The 21389-nt window shown below is 44.7% G+C and overlaps 1 protein-coding gene across 1 annotated transcript in view; it reads right to left on the bottom strand.

Moving 5' to 3' along the window:
* Positions 1 to 21389, bottom strand: part of MYO16 (myosin XVI) — a 309776-nt gene that overhangs the window by 46476 nt on the left and 241911 nt on the right. Inside the window, exon 31 of the mRNA XM_088458316.1 lies at positions 19516 to 20670. Within this exon, the coding sequence (XP_088314442.1) occupies positions 19516 to 20670 (1155 nt within the window). The remainder of the gene's footprint in view (positions 1 to 19515; positions 20671 to 21389) is intronic.

Below are 21389 nucleotides of genomic sequence, written 5' to 3'. Positions count from 1 at the left end.
TACATACATACTCCCCCTCAGTGCCCGTGCCCTCACTCTCCCTGTAACTCACCCTCAGTGTCCGTGCCCTCACCCTCCCTGTAACTCACACTGTGCATCCTTAGCCTGCTCGTCACCTTACTCTCAATATTCCTGCCACTCATACTCACTGTCACTTACTCTGACCGTCATTGTCCTGTCACTCAGTCACATTCACCTATGTATCACTCACACTGACCCTCAATGTCCCTACACTCATCAATTACAGTCTTGCCAGTCACACTATCACTCAAGTCAAGTACAGTACCACACAAACAACCACAATGTTACCGTCACACACTCACCCTAAAGGTGGTTATCCACTTGCCGACAATGAAGGACTTTCGGGGGGCTGTAAGGTTATTGTTTAGTCGTTCATTATATTGTGCAGTGGCTATTGTGCCTACACGCTATCGTTAGTTTGACCGTCATGTTCGGGCGATGAGCGATGCCAACAACGACCAGCGGGAGCGCGCATCGCTGGTCGTTTCCTGCATATCCACTACACGATTAATGAACAACTGAATGATAACAAAGTCGTTATCATTCAATCGTCCATTTATATCGGCAAGTGGATCCTGGGCTTAACACTACACTACGTAACACAATCACCATCAATGTTCTCCATCACAAAAAATTAGCAGGAAAGAATGACAGAACGGAAACAGACACCGACAGAGGGGAGGAGAGCGAGAGGGGGAAAGTGGAAGATGGGAGGGAAGAGAGAGACAAAGTAATGGGATGAGGGATAATATTAGAGCAAAAAGGGAAATTGTGGAGGGAGAAAAGAGATATGGGGAAAAGACAGAGCGGAAAGTGAGAGATGAAATAAGAAGGGAGGAAAAATGGGGCAGGAGAGAGAGTAGGAAAAAATAAATTCCGGCAGCACTGGGGAAAGCAATAGTTAAAAAAAATAAAAAGAAAGCTAGGCAACGCTGGCCATTACATTTAGATTGTGTGTGTGTGTGTATATATGAATGTTTTTAAAATGTAAATTTTGTGTGGATGTTTTTTGCTTTAATGTGTATTTTGGGAAGAGTGTATTAGCCGTATCCACACTAAATTTTCACACACGGACACGCAAGATTCACACTGGGGTCTATGTAAAAAGCAAAGTGTACGCGTCATAAAAACATATTTTTGCATCCAACTCAGGATCAGGCCTAGTGAGGAGGGATCCCGCCCCCCTCAACAGACCCCACCCCCATTAGGGCTGCTTCCATAAATTTCCCGGGCTGGTTTTCCATCCCAATCCGCCCCTGTCCCTGAGCATAGTACACATCCACACAGAGCTTGTGAGAGCAGTTGTAACATTGTATGTCATGCGTTTGTTTTTATCTTGACTCTGGGCCTGATGAAGAGATGAATGCTAACCCGATGGTTAGCGCACATCTCCGATGTTTCCTACTCTGATCATGCGCAGGACCCGTTTTGCACATGTGCAGAATGGGTCCTGCAATCAGGGCCGGCCAGCCCATTACGCCAGGTACGCAGCTGTGTACGGCGCCAAGCTATAAGGGCGCGTCATCTACCAATGCCCCGCCGCTGTGCTTTCCCCCACAGCCGCCGGCATTACAATTAGTCACACTGACTAAGGTCAGGACAACTCGACTCCGCCTCCTCCACCCCTATCTGATCAGCAATGCTCCTGATTGGCCCCACTATCTGCTGCTCCCCTCTCATGGCGGCATCAAACTCTATAAGGCTGGTTTATTACCGGCCAAACAGCTTCAAAGTGCAGCCCGTGGAGCACATAGCACCCTGCTCCTCCAGCCCGCCCCTGCACGCCAGTCCCCATACCGGCTATACAGGGGCAGACACAGAGCACAGCACAGAGTGACAGCAAAGCCCCCTTCTTTCCCCGTCAGTAGAAAACTTACCTGCGGGGTCCTGCATTGGCGATGGTAGCGGGACATTGGCGGTGGCAGCTAGGCCGCGTATTCGGCGCTACAGGAGGGCAGGCACTGGTTGTGTCTGCCTCTGAAGGGACGGACCCGGCCAGGGGGCGCAGAGGCAGACGGTGATGCTGGTGAGTGTGACAGCAGCACTAGACTCAGCTGCAGCAGGCAGGGAGAGTGCCTCTTTAGCCAGGTGCCTCCCTGCTATGCAGGCTTTGCTGAGTGTCCCCATAGTGTGGGGTGGGCTGCGCACCAGGACTCGGAGCAGTGTGAGGAAATCGCGATAATGTCACCAGGTGGCGCCGCTGCTCACCACCAATGACGTCACCCCCTCGGCTTCGAGATAAGTTGCACAGAGCAGCCTCTGCTTAATGGCTGTCACGGTGGCGCGGGGCGTAAGTCCTCGCCTGAGATGGCCACGTCCACGGGTTCGAGACCTGCCCCTCCCTGTATACACCACCGTATTGGTACTGTCAAGAGGCTCTAGGGTCGTGGAAGGTTTAGGGCGGCAGAAAAGCCGTGGTACCCTTACCTGTGGTTGGGAGGGGGATTGTTTTTATAGTGTCATTAAGTTTTTTGGTTTTTTTTCTTATATATGTTCATTTTAGTTATATTATTGTACTCAGTATGACATTAGTGTAGGTTTTTACTTATGTGTGTAGTTTTTTTTATTTTATGACATTTATTTAATTTTTTTTATTACTTTTAGTTTTATGTGTATTCGTGCTTAACAATTAGGGATGATCCAATTAGGGGTTCTACAGTGTGGTATAATGTGACTTACAGCGGAGACTACAACGTGGCATAATGACACCTTGGTCACTAGACCATGGCATAATGTGCCCTACTGGAGGCACTACAACGTGGCATAATGTTATATACTCAGGGTTGTACAGTGTGGCATAATGTGACAGCGGAGACTACAGTCATGGCCAGTTCTACCCATACGCTGGTTACGCAGCCGAGTAGGACGCCACATACAGGAGGGTATCCTGACCCGACTGCGGCCAGCTCCATGCAGGTCAGGCTGGTGAATGGCAGACTGTGACACAGCTGCCTGCCATTCTATTACTAGAGGCTAGCTGGAGCCACGTCGTGGCTCCTACTCCCACAGTATCTTTGGACAGGTTGGCAAGGCGACATGATGTCACGTCGCACTCACAGTGCGCAAAAAAGGCTGGGGCTGGCTGGATGCCTGCAGCCATCATTGAAGAGGAGTACCAGACCTGAGGACTCGGAGAATGCGGGCGGTGCCGTGTCCATCGGCAGCTCCAATAGTATTGTAAGTAAAATATGCAGGTGGGAGTCCCTCCTGGGTGCTGGTCACTCATTAAGTGCAGGCAGCGCCAGCACCACACTCCGAGAGCCTCTCTGATTGTATGTATGTATGTATATATATGTATATATATGTATATATATATTAGGGGTGAGCGGGTTCGGATTTCTGAAATCCGAACCCCCCCGAGCCCCCCCGATCCGAGTCCGATCCGAGTCAGGCTCGACTTTTCCCGCCTGACTCGGATCTGACATCGAGGCAAAACGTCATCATCCCGCCTTCCGAGTCTCGCGGGTTTTGGATCCTATATAAGGTACCCGCGTCGGCGCCATTTTCTCACTCGGCTGTGGACAGTGAAGAGGGAGGGTGGGAGTTAGTGCTGTGTAGTGTAGTGTAGTGTAGTGCTGCTGTTGTCCACTACTTCAAAGTCCATAGGGGCTGGCTGTGTTGTGCTGTGCTGCTGTTGTTAATAGGGGCTGTGTCCACTACTTCAAAGTCCATAGGGGCTGGCTGGACTGTGTTGTGCAGTCAGTTCCAAAGTCCTGTGCAGTGTCCCAGTCCTAAAGGGGTGCTGTAGTGTTGTCCAGGGGGTGCTCTGTCCATCAGGGGTGCTCCCCCCAAGTGCTAAAAAAATAATATATTTTCTGTGTTTGTGAATTGTGTGCGCAGTAGCCGCACGTGCATCAACAAAGTAGTGCCAAGCGTGCGCCTGTGTCATAAGTAAAGGGCCGGCTGGCTTGACCGTTAAGGGTGCTGTAACCCCCGAAAGTACACTCCAGTCCAAACCAAAAAAAAAATTATTTTCTGTGTTTGTGAATTGTGTGCGCAGTAGCCGCACGTGCATCAACAAAGTAGTGCCAAGCGTGCGCCTGTGTCATAAGTAAAGGGCCGGCTGGCTTGACCGTTAAGGGTGCTGTAACCCCCGAAAGTACACTCCAGTCCAAACCTAAAAAAAAATTATTTTCTGTGTTTGTGAATTGTGTGCGCAGTAGCCGCACGTGCATCAACAAAGTAGTGCCAAGCGTGCGCCTGTGTCATAAGTAAAGGGCCGGCTGGCTTGACCGTTAAAGGGTGCTGTAACCCCCGAAAGTACACTCCAGTCCAAACCAAAAAAAAAATATTTTCTGTGTTTGTGAATTGTGTGCGCAGTAGCCGCACGTGCATCAACAAAGTAGTGCCAAGCGTGCGCCTGTGTCATAAGTAAAGGGCCGGCTGGCTTGACCGTTAAGGGTGCTGTAACCCCCGAAAGTACACTCCAGTCCAAACCTAAAAAAAAATTATTTTCTGTGTTTGTGAATTGTGTGCGCAGTAGCCGCACGTGCATCAACAAAGTAGTGCCAAGAGTGCCCCTGTGTCATAAGTAAAGGGCCGGCTGGCTTGACCGTTAAAGGGTGCTGTAACCCCCGAAAGTACACTCCAGTCCAAACCAAAAAAAAATTATTTTCTGTGTTTGTGAATTGTGTGCGCAGTAGCCGCACGTGCATCAACAAAGTAGTGCCAAGCGTGCGCCTGTGTCATAAGTAAAGGGCCGGCTGGCTTGACCGTTAAAGGGTGCTGTAACCCCTGAAAGTACACTCCAGTCCAAACCAAAAAAAAATTATTTTCTGTGTTTGTGAATTGTGTGCGCAGTAGCCGCACGTGCATCAACAAAGTAGTGTCAAGCGTTCGCCTGTGTCATAAGTAAAGGGCCGGCTGGCTTGACCGTTAAGGGTGCTGTAACCCCCGAAAGTACACTCCAGTCCAAACCAAAAAAAAAATTATTTTCTGTGTTTGTGAATTGTGTGCGCAGTAGCCGCACGTGCATCAACAAAGTAGTGCCAAGCGTGCGCCTGTGTCATAAGTAAAGGGCCGGCTGGCTTGACCGTTAAGGGTGCTGTAACCCCCGAAAGTACACTCCAGTCCAAACCAAAAAAAAAATTATTTTCTGTGTTTGTGAATTGTGTGCGCAGTAGCCGCACGTGCATCAACAAAGTAGTGCCAAGCGTGCGCCTGTGTCATAAGTAAAGGGCCGGCTGGCTTGACCGTTAAGGGTGCTGTAACCCCCGAAAGTACACTCCAGTCCAAACCTAAAAAAAAATTATTTTCTGTGTTTGTGAATTGTGTGCGCAGTAGCCGCACGTGCATCAACAAAGTAGTGCCAAGAGTGCGCCTGTGTCATAAGTAAAGGGCCGGCTGGCTTGACCGTTAAAGGGTGCTGTAACCCCCGAAAGTACACTCCAGTCCAAACCAAAAAAAAATTATTTTCTGTGTTTGTGAATTGTGTGCGCAGTAGCCGCACGTGCATCAACAAAGTAGTGCCAAGCGTGCGCCTGTGTCATAAGTAAAGGGCCGGCTGGCTTGACCGTTAAAGGGTGCTGTAACCCCTGAAAGTACACTCCAGTCCAAACCAAAAAAAAATTATTTTCTGTGTTTGTGAATTGTGTGCGCAGTAGCCGCACGTGCATCAACAAAGTAGTGCCAAGCGTGCGCCTGTGTCATAAGTAAAGGGCCGGCTGGCTTGACCGTTAAGGGTGCTGTAACTCCCGAAAGTACACTCCAGTCCAAACCAAAAAAAAAATTATTTTCTGTGTTTGTGAATTGTGTGCGCAGTAGCCGCACGTGCATCAACAAAGTAGTGCCAAGCGTGCGCCTGTGTCATAAGTAAAGGGCCGGCTGGCTTGACCGTTAAGGGTGCTGTAACCCCCGAAAGTACACTCCAGTCCAAACCAAAAAAAAAATTATTTTCTGTGTTTGTGAATTGTGTGCGCAGTAGCCGCACGTGCATCAACAAAGTAGTGCCAAGCGTGCGCCTGTGTCATAAGTAAAGGGCCGGCTGGCTTGACCGTTAAGGGTGCTGTAACCCCCAAAAGTACACTCCAGTCCAAACCTAAAAAAAAATTATTTTCTGTGTTTGTGAATTGTGTGCGCAGTAGCCGCACGTGCATCAACAAAGTAGTGCCAAGCGTGCGCCTGTGTCATAAGTAAAGGGCCGGCTGGCTTGACCGTTAAAGGGTGCTGTAACCCCCGAAAGTACACTCCAGTCCAAACCAAAAAAAAATTATTTTCTGTGTTTGTGAATTGTGTGCGCAGTAGCCGCACGTGCATCAACAAAGTAGTGCCAAGCGTGCGCCTGTGTCATAAGTAAAGGGCCGGCTGGCTTGACCGTTAAAGGGTGCTGTAACCCCCAAAGTACACTCCAGTCCAAACCAAAAAAAAATTATTTTCTGTGTTTGTGAATTGTGTGCGCAGTAGCCGCACGTGCATCAACAAAGTAGTGCCAAGAGTGCGCCTGTGTCATAAGTAAAGGGCCGGCTGGCTTGACCGTTAAAGGGTGCTGTAACCCACAAAGTACACTCCAGTCCGAACCAAAAAAAAATTTATTTTCTGTGTTTAGCCGCACGTATATATCAAATCGATATAACATAAATGGAGGACCAAACTTTCTCCGATAAAAATAAAATAGAGAAAGATCAAGAACCACTTCCTCCTAGTGCTGAAGCTGCTGCCACTAGTCATGACATAGACGATAACATGCCATCAACGTCGTCTGCCAAGGCCGATGCCCAATGTCATAGTAGAGGGCACATACAATCCCAAATGGCAAAGTTCAGGAAAATGACCTTGAAAAAGACATTTAAATCAGCTGAAGAGAAACGTAAACTTGCCAATATGCCATTTACGACACGGAGTGGCAAGGAACGGCTAAGGTCGATCCCTAGTATGTTCATGACTAGTGGTTCAGCTTCACATGACGATGGAAGCACTCCTCCCACTAAAAAAATCAAAAGAGTTAAGCTGGCAAAAGCACAGCGAAGAACTGTGCTTTCTAAGAAGATATCACAAATCCCCAAAGAGAGTCCAAGTGTGGTGGTGGTTGCGATGCCTGACCTTCCCAGCACTGGACGGGAAGAGGTGGCTCTTTCCACCATTTGCACGCCCCCTGCAAGTGCTGAAAGGAGCACCCACAGTCCACTTGCTGATATGCAAATTGAAGATGTCACTGTTGAAGTACAACAGGATGAGGATACTGGTGTAGCTGGCGCTGAGGAGGAAGTTGGCGAGGAGGATTCTGATGGTGATGTGGTTTGTTTAAATCAGGCTCCGGGGGAGACAGTTGTTGTCCGTGGGATGAAAAAGCCCATCACGGTCATGCCTGGGCAGAAGACCAAACATTCCACCTCTTTGGTCTGGCAATATTTCTATCCAAATCCGGACAACAACTGTCTTGCCATATGTACCATATGTAAAGGTGAAATAAGTAGGGGTAGGGACGTCAACCACCTAGGAACATCCTCCCTTATACGGCACCTGCAGCGCGTTCATAAAAAGTTACTGTCAAGTTCAGAAACTTTGGCTCAGACCGTAAGCAGTCCAGGGACACCTAAATCCCGTTGTCCTGTTGTATCCAAGCGCCTGCAAACCACACCGTCAACTCCCTCCTCGTCAATTTCCTCCTTAGTCAGGATCGGAAGTAGTCCTGCAGGCCATATCACTGGCATGACTGACTCTCCTATCCGGGATTCCTCCGGAGGATCCTGCATTGCTACGCCTACTGCTGCCGCTGCTGCTGTTGCTGCTGCTGCTGGGAGTCGTTCATCATCCCAGAGAGGAAGTAGGAACACCACTACTTTTACTAAACAATTGACCCTCCAACAGTCCTTAGCGAGGAGGATGAAGTACGACAGCAGTCATCCTGAAGCAAAACGTATAACTGAGGCCTTGACTGCTATGTTGGTGTTAGACGTGCGTCCGGTATCCGCCATTAGTGCAGTGGGATTTAGACAATTGATGGAGGTAGTGTGTCCCCGGTTCCAAATCCCGTCTAGATTCCACTTCACTAGGCAGGCGATACCGAGACTGTACAGAAACGTCAGAAAAAGTGTCCTCAGTGTCCTGAAAAATGCCGTTGTACACAATGTCCACTTAACCACGGACATGTGGACAAGTGGAACAGGGCAGACTAAGGACTATATGACTGTGACAGCCCACTGGGTAGATGTATCACCTTACGCAGCAACAGCATCAGCGTCACCAGTAGCAGCATCTCAGAAACGCCAGCTCGTTACAAGGCAGGCTACGCTGTGTATCACCGGTTTCAGTAAGAGGCACACCGCCGACAACCTCTTAGAGAAACTGAGGGAAATCATCGCCCAGTGGCTTACCCCACTTAGACTCTCCTGGGGATTTGTGATATCTGACAACGCCACCAATATTGTGCGGGCATTACATCTGGGCAAATTCCAGCACGTCCCATGTTTTGCTCACACAATAAACTTGGTGGTGCAGAATTTTCTGAAAAGCGACAGGGGCGTGCAGGAGACGCTTTGGGTGGCCCGAAAAATTTCTGGCCACTTTCGCCATTCAGCGACTGCGTGCCGAAGACTGGAGCGCCAGCAAACACTCTTGAACCTGCCCCGCCATCACCTGAAGCAAGAGGTTGTGACGCGGTGGAACTCAACCCTCTATATGCTTCAGAGGATGGAGGAGCAGCAAAAGGCCATACAAGCCTATACATCCACCTATGACATAGGCAAAGGAGGGGGTATGCACCTGACTCAAGCGCAGTGGAGAATGATTTCCGTGTTGTGCAAGGTTCTTCAGCCCTTCGAACTTGCCACACGTGAAGTCAGTTCAGACACTGCCAGCTTGAGTCAGGTCATTCCCCTCATCAGGCTTTTGCAGAAGCAGCTGGAGAAAGTGAAGGAGGAGCTAAGACGGAGCGATTCCGCTCGGCATGTGGGACTTGTGGATGAAGCCCTTCATTCGCTTTGCCAGGATTCCAGGGTGGTCAATCTGTTGAAATCAGACCACTACATTTTGGCCACCGTGCTCGATCCTAGGTTTAAAGCCTATGTGGTGTCTCTCTTTCCGGCCGACACAAGCCTGCAGAGGTGCAAAGACCTGCTGGTGAACACACTGTCAGCTGAAGCGGAACGTGACACGTCAACGGCTCCTTCTTCATTTTCTCCCGCAACTGGGGCTGCCAGGAAAAAACTTAGGTATCCTAAGCAACCCGCTGGCGGTGATGCAGGGCAGGCAGGACCAAGTTTGGACATCTGGTCCGGACTGAAGGACCTGGCAACAATTTCTGACATGTCTACTGTCACTGCATATGATACTGTCACCATTGACAGAATGGTGGAGGATTACATCGGTGACAGCATCCAAGTAGGCATGTCAGACAGTCCATACCTGTACTGGCAGGAAAAAGAGGCAATTTGGAGGCCCCTGTACAAACTGGCTCTATTTTACCTGAGTTGCCCCCCCTCCAGTGTGTACTCCGAAAGAGTGTTTAGTGCAGCCGGGAACCTTGTCAGCGAAAGGCGTAGGAGGTTGCTTCCACAGAATGTGGAGAAGATGATGTTCATCAAAATGAATTATCAGCTCTTCCAGGGAGACCAGCCTCCAGAAGGTACAGAGGGACCTGTGGTGGTGGATTCAAGTGGGGACGAGTTAATACTTTGTGAGGATGAGGATGTACACACTGAAGAGGGTGAGGAATCGGTGGATGAGGAGGATGAGGATGACATCTTGCCTCCGTAGAGCCAGTTTGTGCAGGGACACATTAATTGCCAGCTTGTTTTGTGGGGGCCCAAACGAACCAATCATTTCAGCCACAGTTGTGTGGCAGACCCTGGCGCTGAAATGATTGATTTGTTAAAGTGTGCATGTCCTGTTTATACAACATAAGGGTGGGTGGGAGGGCCCAAGGACAATTCCATCTTGCACCTCTTTTTTTCTTTGCATTATGTACAGTTTGGGGCCTAGTTTTTCTAACTGCCATCCTGCCTGCCACTGCAGTGTCACTCCTAGATGGGTCACGTGTTTGTGCCGCCCACTCGTGTCGCTTAGCATAGTCATCCAGCTACCTCGGTGCAACCTTTTGGACATAAAAACACTATTGTGAGGTGTGAGGTGTTCAGAATAGACTGGAAATGAGTGGAAATTAAGGTTATTGAGGTTAATAATAGCATAGGAGCAGAAAAACCTACAAATTCTGTGATTTTAGCTGTTTTTATGCTTTTTTTCAAAAAAATACAGATCCAAAACACAAAACCCAGAACCCAAAACACGGAAGGGTGGTTTTGGCAAAACCAATCCAGATCCAAAACACGAAGAAAGATCCAGATCCAAAACCAAAACACAAAACACGAAAAGTGGCCGGTGCACACCCCTAATATATATATATATATATGTGTATATATATATATACACACACACACAGTAGATACAGCAGAGGCTCTTGGGAGTGTGGCACTGAGTGTGTGACCACCAAGCATGGCTTTTCCCATGGGACCACGCCCCCTTAGTTTTTTCAGGTCCGCACTTAGTACCTCTGGGGGCGCTGACATTTTTTTTTGTTTACCTCAAAAAATCGGCTCAGGCTGGCCCTGCCTGCAATACCACCATTTCCTCAAGCCTCTACATGATTGACAGGCAGAAGCATTTGCGGGGAGGTGTGGGGACAGCCAGGGGCGCCGAGAGGGGGGGAGCGGGTGCAAATTACCCGGGCCAGGGCTTGCTGTAGGGGCCCGGGTCCGGTATCGCTCCCCCCCTGTATCATCACAGCAGCCCAGCACACACTGCTGTATGCTGGGCTGCACTGGGAGACTGCTCGCAGCTGCTATGAAGCAGCCACAGCAGTCTCCTATGCCTGTGGGGGGAGCGATCAAGCTGATTGCGCCCCCCACTGGTTATGGTTATGTACTGGGCTGAGGAGGCTCAGAGTGCCCCCTCATCAGCGCGCAGCGGGCGCTGCAAAATGTGTTTTTTTCTCGAAGTGGGCATCGCCATGCCTCCAGCGATTAGGCCACGCCTCCTTTGCCTGGGGACGGCATGTGTTCCTGGATACGGGGACATGTTGCCCCCTTTTCCTGGGAGTGCTGACTTCCTGGCCTCTCAAGCCTGCAGGATCTGATCAGGCTGCGGTAATCTTCAGCTACCGCAGCCTGGCCAAAGGGACAACATTCGCCACCTATTGTTCTGATGGTGATCCCAGGCTACGACCTCAGTCTCAGCGCTGGGATCACAGATACAGCAAGGAGGTGGCTGTTTCCTACAGACACCTGCTGCTGCTTCTGCATTTCAGCTGGACGGAATTGCACAGCCGCTTGTGTGTTGCTCTGCAGTTCCGTCCATCTCTGAATCAGGCCCTCGTCAATAAATGCACTATGTAACTAGTAACTACTGAAAAAACCTTATCTTATTGAATGTAATGTGAGTGGTGTCTCACACATTACTGTAAGTACGACATTTTCAGCACTGGGATACAGATTAATCTAGGGATGAGACATCGAAAAAATAGTGTTTTTAACATTGGTCATAAAACATTATTTAGGTTGCTATCCAATTAAACCCCATTTATTACGCCCGAAAATGTTCTTTTTTTCTCACGAAAATACATACAGTGGGATCCGCGAAAAGTCACAGACCTATGTATTTTCTCTGCCGCGATTGGGAGAAAAACACCTTCTTATTGGGGATTTGCTTTCGCCTGCCTGAGGCAGGTGAAACAAAATCCCTGATAAGTGCCAACTTCTGAGCTAATTGGATAGCTCTGGGTGAGATAATTAGCTGCTATAATTTACCGTGGCTAATTGGATACTCCCTTAGACTTAAATATTGGTTTAGGAACACCAGTTTCCAATGTTTTTACTTGTTTGAACTTAAGTAAACAGCTTAACAATTCTACAAGCAAGCGATTTTGAAAAACAAACTTCCTATACCATATTCATACACTTAACTTGTGAGTTATAAGTAAAGGCCCCCATACATCAGCAATTGATTGCAGCAATTATGCAATTTGCAATCGATTGTGTATAAAAATCTTTCCCTTTTTCAATCGATTGCAGAATTGCCAAAATCGATTGAAAAAGGGAAAGATTTTTATACACAATCGATTGCAAATTGCACTATTGCTGCAATCAATTGCTGGTGTATGGGGGCCTTAATGCGATTGATGTGCACCATGGGCCTGATTCAGATTTGGGAATAGAGTAAGAATGAAGAAGTAACTGCGCATCCTGGTCAAAACCATGTGGCACTACAGGTTGGGCAAATTTAAAATGTGCAGAGAGAATTAGATTTGGGAGGGGTGTGTCCAAACTGAAATTTAAATTGCAGTGTAAATATAAAGCTATCCAGCATTTATGGGCTACTGTACTTACAAAAGCAGCCAGTATTTACCCCACATGCAAAAAAAATATGTATTTGCACCACTTGAAAAGCTGCATGCTTTGTCCAGTTACTTGCTCTATCTCACTCTGGGCCTGATTCAGAGTTGGGAATAGAGTGAGATATCTCTCTCAACTGATCATCTTGGTGAAACCATGCTGCACTGCAGGTGGGGCAGATTTATAATGAGCAGAGAGATTTAGATTTGGGAGGGAGGTCTCCAAACTGACATCTAAATTGTAGAGTAATAATAAAGCTGTCCAGCATTTGTGGGCTACATGTAAAAGCAGCCAGTATTTACCCTACATGCAAAATAAAATGTATTTATTTACACCCCTTGCATTGCAACATGGTTTGTCCAGGTACACAATTAAGTGCTATATCTCTCTCTCTTTTCCCAACTCTGAATCAGACCCTCTATTTCCAAATCTGAATCAATCCCCATGCCAATAGTAACTTTCAGTTAAATCCCCTCGTATTTAAAATACACATTGCTTAGCATGCCGTGCAGGGGACTTGAACACACATGTACCGCAGTCAGACACTTAACACATGAACTATTTGCTCCTGAACAGTATATGAAGCCTTGTAATTCTAACTATATGAATCTATTTGCAATTGCTAAATTAAACCATTGCAGCTAAGCAGATCTATGTAGGAGGCAGACACATTGGGGGTACATGCCCCCAAAACACCCTTTGGAAGTCTCTTTTTTCTCTTATTTTAGGCCCTGGTTACTTGTGATATGTTTTATCTTTAAACCCGTATTACTGTATTTCTCCAGGGGGACAAAGAAAGACATAATCACAGTGGTACATGGTGCTAGTGTATAGTCCGCACCCCAATGTTACTTCCACAACAAAACTACCCTTGTTAAACATTTACTGGAGGTGGTGAGGGAGATATTTTGACTCTGAAAGATGACGTGATAGAAAGTTTGAAAGCTAGAGCCGGTGGGGAAGAAAGTATGATTGTGAGAGCCTGTGGGAGTCAGTAATGACCGAGAGAGACAGGAAAGGAATGAAGAGAGAGGAGAGTGAGGACAGAAGGAAAGAAACGTGTGAGGGAGAGAAAGAGGGTGAAGAGAAATTTCTTTAACAGTTTACTACAAGCAGATCAAAGGATTGAACTTGAATTTAGTTGTATTTTCGTATTTTAATTAAAAATTTAATTTTATACCGTAGTCATTAAAATATATTGCAAATATCTGCTTGAAATCAGCAAAATTATTAAAATATTATATCCTGATGTAATAAAATCCTCATTTCATTTCCCTGAATAATAAGTGCTAATGTTAGTTATTTGTTTATATTTCTTGAAATTTAAGTCAAGGGATTCTGATTTTTCATACATGTGAATATTTCCCAATAGGAAATAGAATGATGAAAAACAAGTTTCAGTTTTGCAACCTAACCAGAGTTGGTTGCAAACACAAGTTTTGAGCTGTGGCTCCCTCCCATTCACTTACCGAGATCAGATGTGGCTGGAGTATGACCAGAGGCATGACTTCACCGTTAGTACTAAGAATTCTGAATATCACTGTACACAATGGGAGCACATTACATGTTACATGTAATGGCTAGTTAGTGCAAATAATAAGCATTTAAGTGACTTAGAGCTTCTTAAATTCAGTGTAAAATGACTCTGAAACAAAGTTGCATAAGTTTTCCTGTGTTTGCATAAATGGGAAGAGAGGGGAGGCAGACGTAGTACATTTGTAGAGGAAGATGAGCTGGCAGCAGCATTGAGGAGTAGAGAGTGTTTTCTGGCCTCCTCTGAGAGGAGTGGAGAAAGGAGACAGGGAGGCCAGAAAAGAGGAAATCAAGCAGGGAGTGGGAGGAAGGAACGGTGGTTGCAGACAATCCCCTCAAGAAGTTTGGAGGCAAAGGGGAGGAGAGAGATGGGGTGGTAACTAGAGAGTGTTCCAGGAACAAAGGTGTTTTTTTAAGAATGAGGGAGAAAATGGCATGTTTGAATGCAGAGGGGCAGTGCCTGATGAGATGGAATAATTGAAGAAATGGGCAATAGGGGAACAGGCAACAGAAGAGAGGGAGCAGAAGAGATAGGAGTGGATAGGGTCAATGAGGATTAAAAGGGAGTGAGGACTGGATTAGGGCAATGACTCCACAGATGGGGAAGATGGGGAGAGGTAGGCTGGGATAGAAGAAAATGGGATGGTGAGGTTATGGTGGGATGTGATGTCCTGGTGGATTCAATTTTAGATGTGAAGTGGGTGGCTATGCCAAGGGCAGAGAGTTAGGATCGGATGCGGGGGGGGTCAAAGAAGGGAGTTGAAAGTGGTGAAGAGTAGACAGGTTTTTTGAGCAGAGACGACACAGATTTTCGAGCTCACAGGCAGCTGGCCAATCAGATTTGTTCTCCACGCCAGCAGCCTTCATGATCTCTGAATATTAGTAATTAAACAATTACATCCTGGATGAAAAAAATTCTATACACATCAAGGAATCGACATTAACTGCTGCCTTGTGGCTGCTCACTGGTTAATCATGGGTCTCTAGCTGAATGGCTCTGGGCACTTTACCACGCCACACAACTGTGAATACCTGAATCTGTCCCTTCTAAACTTGCCTATTCTCCTGGAATGTCCAGGCAGATGCCTAAATTTTGGGAGACTCTCCCACATTCTGCCCATTTCTTATTCTCAAAGAATTGCAGCCTAATGATGAGAAGCGCTCGCTCCAGCCCACTTCAGTGATAAGCTGCATCACCCTCAGGGAATTCTCTCAATGGAGAGAAATGAAAAGTCAGCAAGCACAGTATGGTACCTCCTTAGCTGAAGTCCCTCTTATGCATCACTGAAGATGGTTACTTAGTTGGCTAATAAAGCAACAGCAGAAAAGAAGATCATTAAGGAAAAATCAGCTATTCAGCTGATCGGATTTTTTTTAACAAATGTATAGCAGGCATTTTACCATTTTCAACTGTTCTTAGGTTGTTTACAAAGTATAGATGGCACAATGTAGGTTATACAGTCAGGTGCATAAATATTGGGACATTGACAGAATTTTCATATTTTGGTCTCTATTCACCACCACAATGGATTTGAAATGAAACAAACAAGATGTGCTTTAACTGCAAACTTTCAGATTTAATTTGAGGGTAATTACATCCAAATCAGGTGAACGGTGTAGGAATTACAACAGTTTCTATATGTGCCTCCCACTTTTTAAGGGGCCAAAAGTAATGGGACTATCAACTCAAAAGCTATTTCATGGACAGGTGTGGGCTATTCCCTCATTATTTCATTATCAATTAAGCAGGTAAAAGGTCTGGAGTTGATTCTAGGTGTGAGATTTGCATTTGGAATCAGTTGCTGTCGACTCTCAATATGAGATCCAAAGAGCTGTCACTATCAGTGAAGCAAGCCATCATTAGGCTGAAAAAACAAAACAAACCCATCAGAGAGATAGCAAAAACATTAGGTGTGGCCAAATCAAATGTTTGGAACATTCTTAAAAAGAAAGAACGCATCGGAGAGCTCAGCAACACCAAAAGACGCGGAAGACCACAGAAAACAACTGTGGTAGATGACAGAAGAATTATTTCCCTGGTGAAGAAAAACCCCTTCACAACAGTTGGCCAAATCAAGAACACTCTCCAGGAGGTAGGTGTATATGTGTCAAAGTCAACAATCAAGAGAAGACTTCACAAGAGTGAATATAGAGGGTTCACCACAAGATGTAAACCATTGGTGAGCCACAAAAACAGGAAGACCAGATTAGAGTTTGCCAAACGACATCTAAAAAAGCCATTACAGTTCTGGAACAACATCCTATGGACAGATGAGACAAAGATCAACTTGTACCAGAGTGATGTGAAGAGAAGAGTATGGAGAAGGAAAGGAACTGCTCATGATCCAAAACATACACCTCATCAGTGAAGCATGGTGGTGGTAGTGTCATGGTGTGGGCATGTATGGCTGCCAATGGAACTGGTTCCCTTGTATTTATTGATGATGTGACTGCTGACAAAAGCAGCAGAATGAATTCTCAAGTGTTTCGGAAAATATTATATGCTCATATTCAGTGAAATGCTTCAGTACTCATTGGACGGCGCTTCCCAGTGCAGATGGACAATGACCTGAAGCATACTGCAAAAGTAACCAAAGAGTTTTTTAAGGCTAAAAAGTGGAATGTTATGCAATGGCCAAGTCAATCCCCTGACCTGAATCCGATTGAGCATGCATTTCACTTGATGAAGACAAAACTGAAGGGAAAATGCCCCAAGAACAAGCAGGAACTGAAGACATTTGCAGTAGAGGCCTGGCAGAGCATCACCAGGGATGAAACCCAGCGTCTGGTGAGGTCTATGCGTTCCAGACTTCAGGCTGTAATTGCCTGCAAAGGATTTGCAACAAAGTATTAAAAAGTGAAAGTTAGATTTAGGATTGTTTAGTTTGTCCCATTACTTTTGGCCCCTTAAAAAGTGGGAGGCACATATAGAAACTGTTGTAATTCCTACACTGTTCACCTGATTTGGATGTAATTACCCTCAAATTAAATCTGAAAGTCTGCAGCTAAAGCACATCTTGTTTGTTTCATTTCAAAGCTATTGTGGTGGTGAATAGAGGCCAAAATATGAAAATTCTGTCAATGTCCCAATACTTATGCACCTGACTATATTAATGATTGTATTATGATGGTTGCATTGTGGCAATTACAGTATGTTTTGAGCATATATATTGTATGCCACCAAAGGTACTGTAAGCACTGCCTTCCAGCTTGTGGAGCCAACAGCTGCAGTTGAATTACTATAGTCAGCCTGTCTGTCTGTCATATTTTTCTATCAATCAGTCAGTCAGTCAGTCAATTAATCAATTAATCTGTCTATCGTCAAAGTGGATATGGAATAACGTATAGTCTTTACGAATAAGTTAAATACCAAATATTATTGTTAATAGAATGGTAAAAAGAAATCCACCAGGTTGCCTTCTTCCCATAGTGCATCTTGGTATCATCTCTTTCCCAGGCAAACGGCGCACAGGGCCGCCCACATGATGTAAAAGAAACGTTATTCATCAGCTTTATTGTTCAGTTCTGATGTTCACATGCCCATTGCAGATGCTTTCAGCAGTGGTCAGCATGGGTACTGTTTCGTAGCTACGCAGACCCCTACATAGCAAGCTGCAATGAACTGTCTGTACTGAAATCTTTCTATCATAGCTAGCATTAACTTTTTTAGCAATTTGTGTTACCATAGCAATTCTGTCGGAACAGACCAGATAAGTTAGCATTCGCTCCCATGTGCATCAATGAGCCTTGGGCATTCATGACCCTGTCGCCGGTTCACTAATAGTCCTATCTTGGACCTTTTTAGGTATGTATTAACCATTGCATACTGGAAACACCCCACAAGACATGCCATTTTGGGGATGAAGTGACCCAGTCTTCTAGTCATCACAATTTGGCCATTGTCAAAGTCACTCCGATCCTAAAGCTGGGTATACAGACGATTTTTTGAGCGATTTGCCTGATTCTGACGGATCGGAACAATAAATCCTCAAAATCGTCTAGTGTGTATCCACTATGTCATGCGGTGCGCTCTCCCATGGGGTCATCAGCTGCATCATCAGGTCGACCCTACTTGCAGCTCAACCTGACAATGCGGCTGACAACCCCATGCAGCCGGATGTGGCAGAAGCCAACATATCGGGCCGTCGGGCACCACATTGTCTAGTGTGGGTACACACGTTGTTTAGTGTGTACCCAGCTTTACACTTGCCCATATTTCCTGCTTTCAGCACATTCACTTGCTGCCTAATAAAACCCAGCCCATGACAGGTGCCATTATAACAACATAATCAATGTTTTTCACTTCACCTGTCAGTGGTTTTAATGTTATGGCTGATCGGTTTATACATTTACACTTAGTAGATGGATTACAGTTAAGGACAAGATATCCTTCAGTCAGTGGACAGTCACAGAAGTGTTCTAAACTGTAATCCATCTACTAATCTATGTGTATAACTATTCTATAATTGGCTACATGTATAACTCTAGCTTTCTGCAGTTTACCTATCACTTTCCATTCTAACATGCCATCTACTGTATGTGAATCAGTACCTGGATGGCTCATATTTAATGAGTCTATCCGGAGTAATAGCTGTTCTTCCTTGCACTAAGGGGTGTTTGCTTAGAATGCTTTGAGGTGAACTTAAACCACAAACACTAGAAGTTATATTCTCCTGTACAGTTGTGAACTGACTAGTTCTGTTGTTGATAGTCATCTTATGTAATAATTGGACATAATATTTTGTTGTGATAGTAAACACAAAATAATTCTGTTTACTTTTAATACTTCTCCTTGTTGTGTAGGAAGGTCATATGTTTCCTAGATTAGTAATAGTCTATACCTTTGACTCTTGATAAAGAGTATTTTAAGTAATACAATGCTTCATCTAGCTCTAGTCAGATGAAAGCTACATAAACATAATGTGAATATTAAACATGCTATTTTACAGGTGCAATTAAATACTGAGGAAGGACAAGATACAATGTCATGACAGTTTTCTGTTAAGTATTTCTTTTCCAGTTTCCTGGAAGACGTACTCCAAGAAATAATTATAACATTATCAAGTCAAGTATGAAATTATTGACAGAAATGGCTTTGTAGAGATGAATGCAGTATATGCTCAGATAGGCTCTGTACTCGTTAGGATGCTGTCATGAAGCTAATTAAGAATTCTAATGCTCGGACTGAAAAAATATACTTTTTGGAAAACAAGCATCTGTTTCCAAAAAATAGAAACCCATTTAGTCTTATCATTATGTACATAGTTGCACACTGGTAACAGTATATAAAAAAGTAATTGTGCATGATCATACAAAAAAAACATCAGACGGGGGCTATAATAAGCGTTGCAGTGCTGTAAGGTGGCTAGAGCTGGGGCATTTATGTTAAAAAACCTAATTCTAGAATAGCGTGGAGTGAGATATATAATTAAGATGACAATAATTGATTCAGTATAGAATATGGTAATTAGCATGTGTAATAACGAAGTAACAAAAATATATTTTTCCAATAAATTTCAAGTCCAGTAATGTACTATAAAGTCTGCATGTCATACTTTATAAGACAAGTAATGATCCTTCATTCAGTATATTAATATTTGCAGAGAAGAATGAAAGTCATCTTATTATTATCACTTACCTTCCAGTTCTCTAATTTTCCTGCCAGCTGCAGATTTCCTCAGGAGACTCCTTCCTGAATTAAAGAGAGTGGTCAACTCATCGAGAGGACTTGTAACATGGCTCACATTGGTGATACTAGTTGGGAATGAAGACAGGGATTTAGTTTGTACTGTTCTTGGAAGTTTCAATGGGGAAGAAAAAGGCAGCTTGGTCATTGTGCTACATGGACTATCAGTCACAACATTGTTGGTTCTAGAAGCAGCTTTCAGTGTCTCTGGATGTATAGTCTTCTTTGCAGTACTAACTAATAAGGCATATGGAGTCTCTGCGGGAAAAGTAAAGTGTGTTGAGGACTGGTAAGACGCTGAGGATGGCTGTGTAGGTGGAGTAGAAGGAGGAGACATCCTGCTTGATACACTGAATACGGCTAATGCTGGGGATGATGGTCTTTCATTTTGTCCCTTTTGAAGTTTTGAACACTGAGGTGATATGGGACTAGAACATTCCGACTGTATAGAATAGTTAATATTGGTTTCAAGAACAGGGAGTTGTATAACTTCAAGTGGTGTCAAAGGAGATTCATCTGATGCAGGAGAACATGTAACTGGTGCTGGAGGAAATACCAAAAGAGGAGGTCTATGAGGAAGGAGGTTTGGAAATGGAGCTGGTACGTCATAAGTGTCATTGGAATCAGTGTCTTCTTTTTTACTTTTATTACTGCCATCAAATGTAACTAAGTTCATGTTCTGTAAAAATGATTGAGAACTCCATGTTAACAAAGTATTACTATTAATTTGATCAGGATGGAAATATTTCATCTCTTCATACACAGCTTCTCCTTGTTCTGGACTGTTGGCATTTGCCAAACAACTCTTCTTGGCATTTCCAACCATCTCAATATATACTGGTTCATTCTCATCTTCTTCGTGTGACATGTATAATGTAAGATTTCCCTGGTGTGGTCCATCTGCTGAAGTTGTTCTTTGTATGGTTCCAATGTCCCGATGACCTTTCTTGACTAGAATACTCAATGGTTTTGCTTCTCCTAACCTGTGAACCGATATCTCCTCATAGGAGCCACTGAGTTTTGTATTAGGACTCCTCTTTGGTTTTGGTGGTGGAATTTTTTTCATTGTGCTGTAATCATCGCTATGGGGTCTTGGCCGAGACAGAGCTAAACACAAATATAATGTTTTAATTTGAAGCTCATGTAAGTAAAAATATTAATGATATTATTTATTTTCACAAAACCAAAGATTCTGCTGGGTCACAGAATTCTAAATACAATCATGGAGCAATACAAGAATATTCTTAATGCTAAGTATCACGTGTTACTGTCTTACATATTTATATAAATTCTATTTTGAATTTGTCCTGGGGGTTTGTTAACAATGCAACATGTTTGTAATCAAATGATATTTAACTGTTTATGTGCAACTAAGTTATGGTAAACTTATTTTTATTTTGTCTAAAAACTAACTGTTCTTACAACAAATAATTACACATTACAGTAATTGCTAGGTCACAGACAATCAATCGCCTTCTCCAGTTATGTTACTGAACACATTTATAAAAACTGGTGTACCGCAAAAAGTGTGTAATAGTGTAATCTGTTTTAGGGGCTCATGTAAAGATATTGTTTTGTGTAAAATATACAGTACATTTCCGTAAAGCAGATTTTGACACTTCTTTCACTACAACTCCTTATGACTGCAGAGGTGGAAAGGGTCGGACGAGAATTGGCCGGGTGCAGTAATTGTTCACGTAATTGAGAGTGAGGTAGACCTGGTTCATAGACACCTGTCAGGAAATCACTCTCTTTTGAATGATGGAAGATTGGTACAAAAGGCATTATGATCCTGATGATGGTCAGTAGTACTAAATAGCTTACTA

The sequence above is a fragment of the Taudactylus pleione genome, unplaced genomic scaffold (genome assembly GCF_031769625.1).
Source record: "Taudactylus pleione unplaced genomic scaffold, aTauple2 ptg000041l, whole genome shotgun sequence".
NCBI classification, from domain to species: Eukaryota; Metazoa; Chordata; class Amphibia; order Anura; family Myobatrachidae; genus Taudactylus; species Taudactylus pleione.
This window is presented reverse-complemented; position numbering and strand designations above follow the sequence as displayed.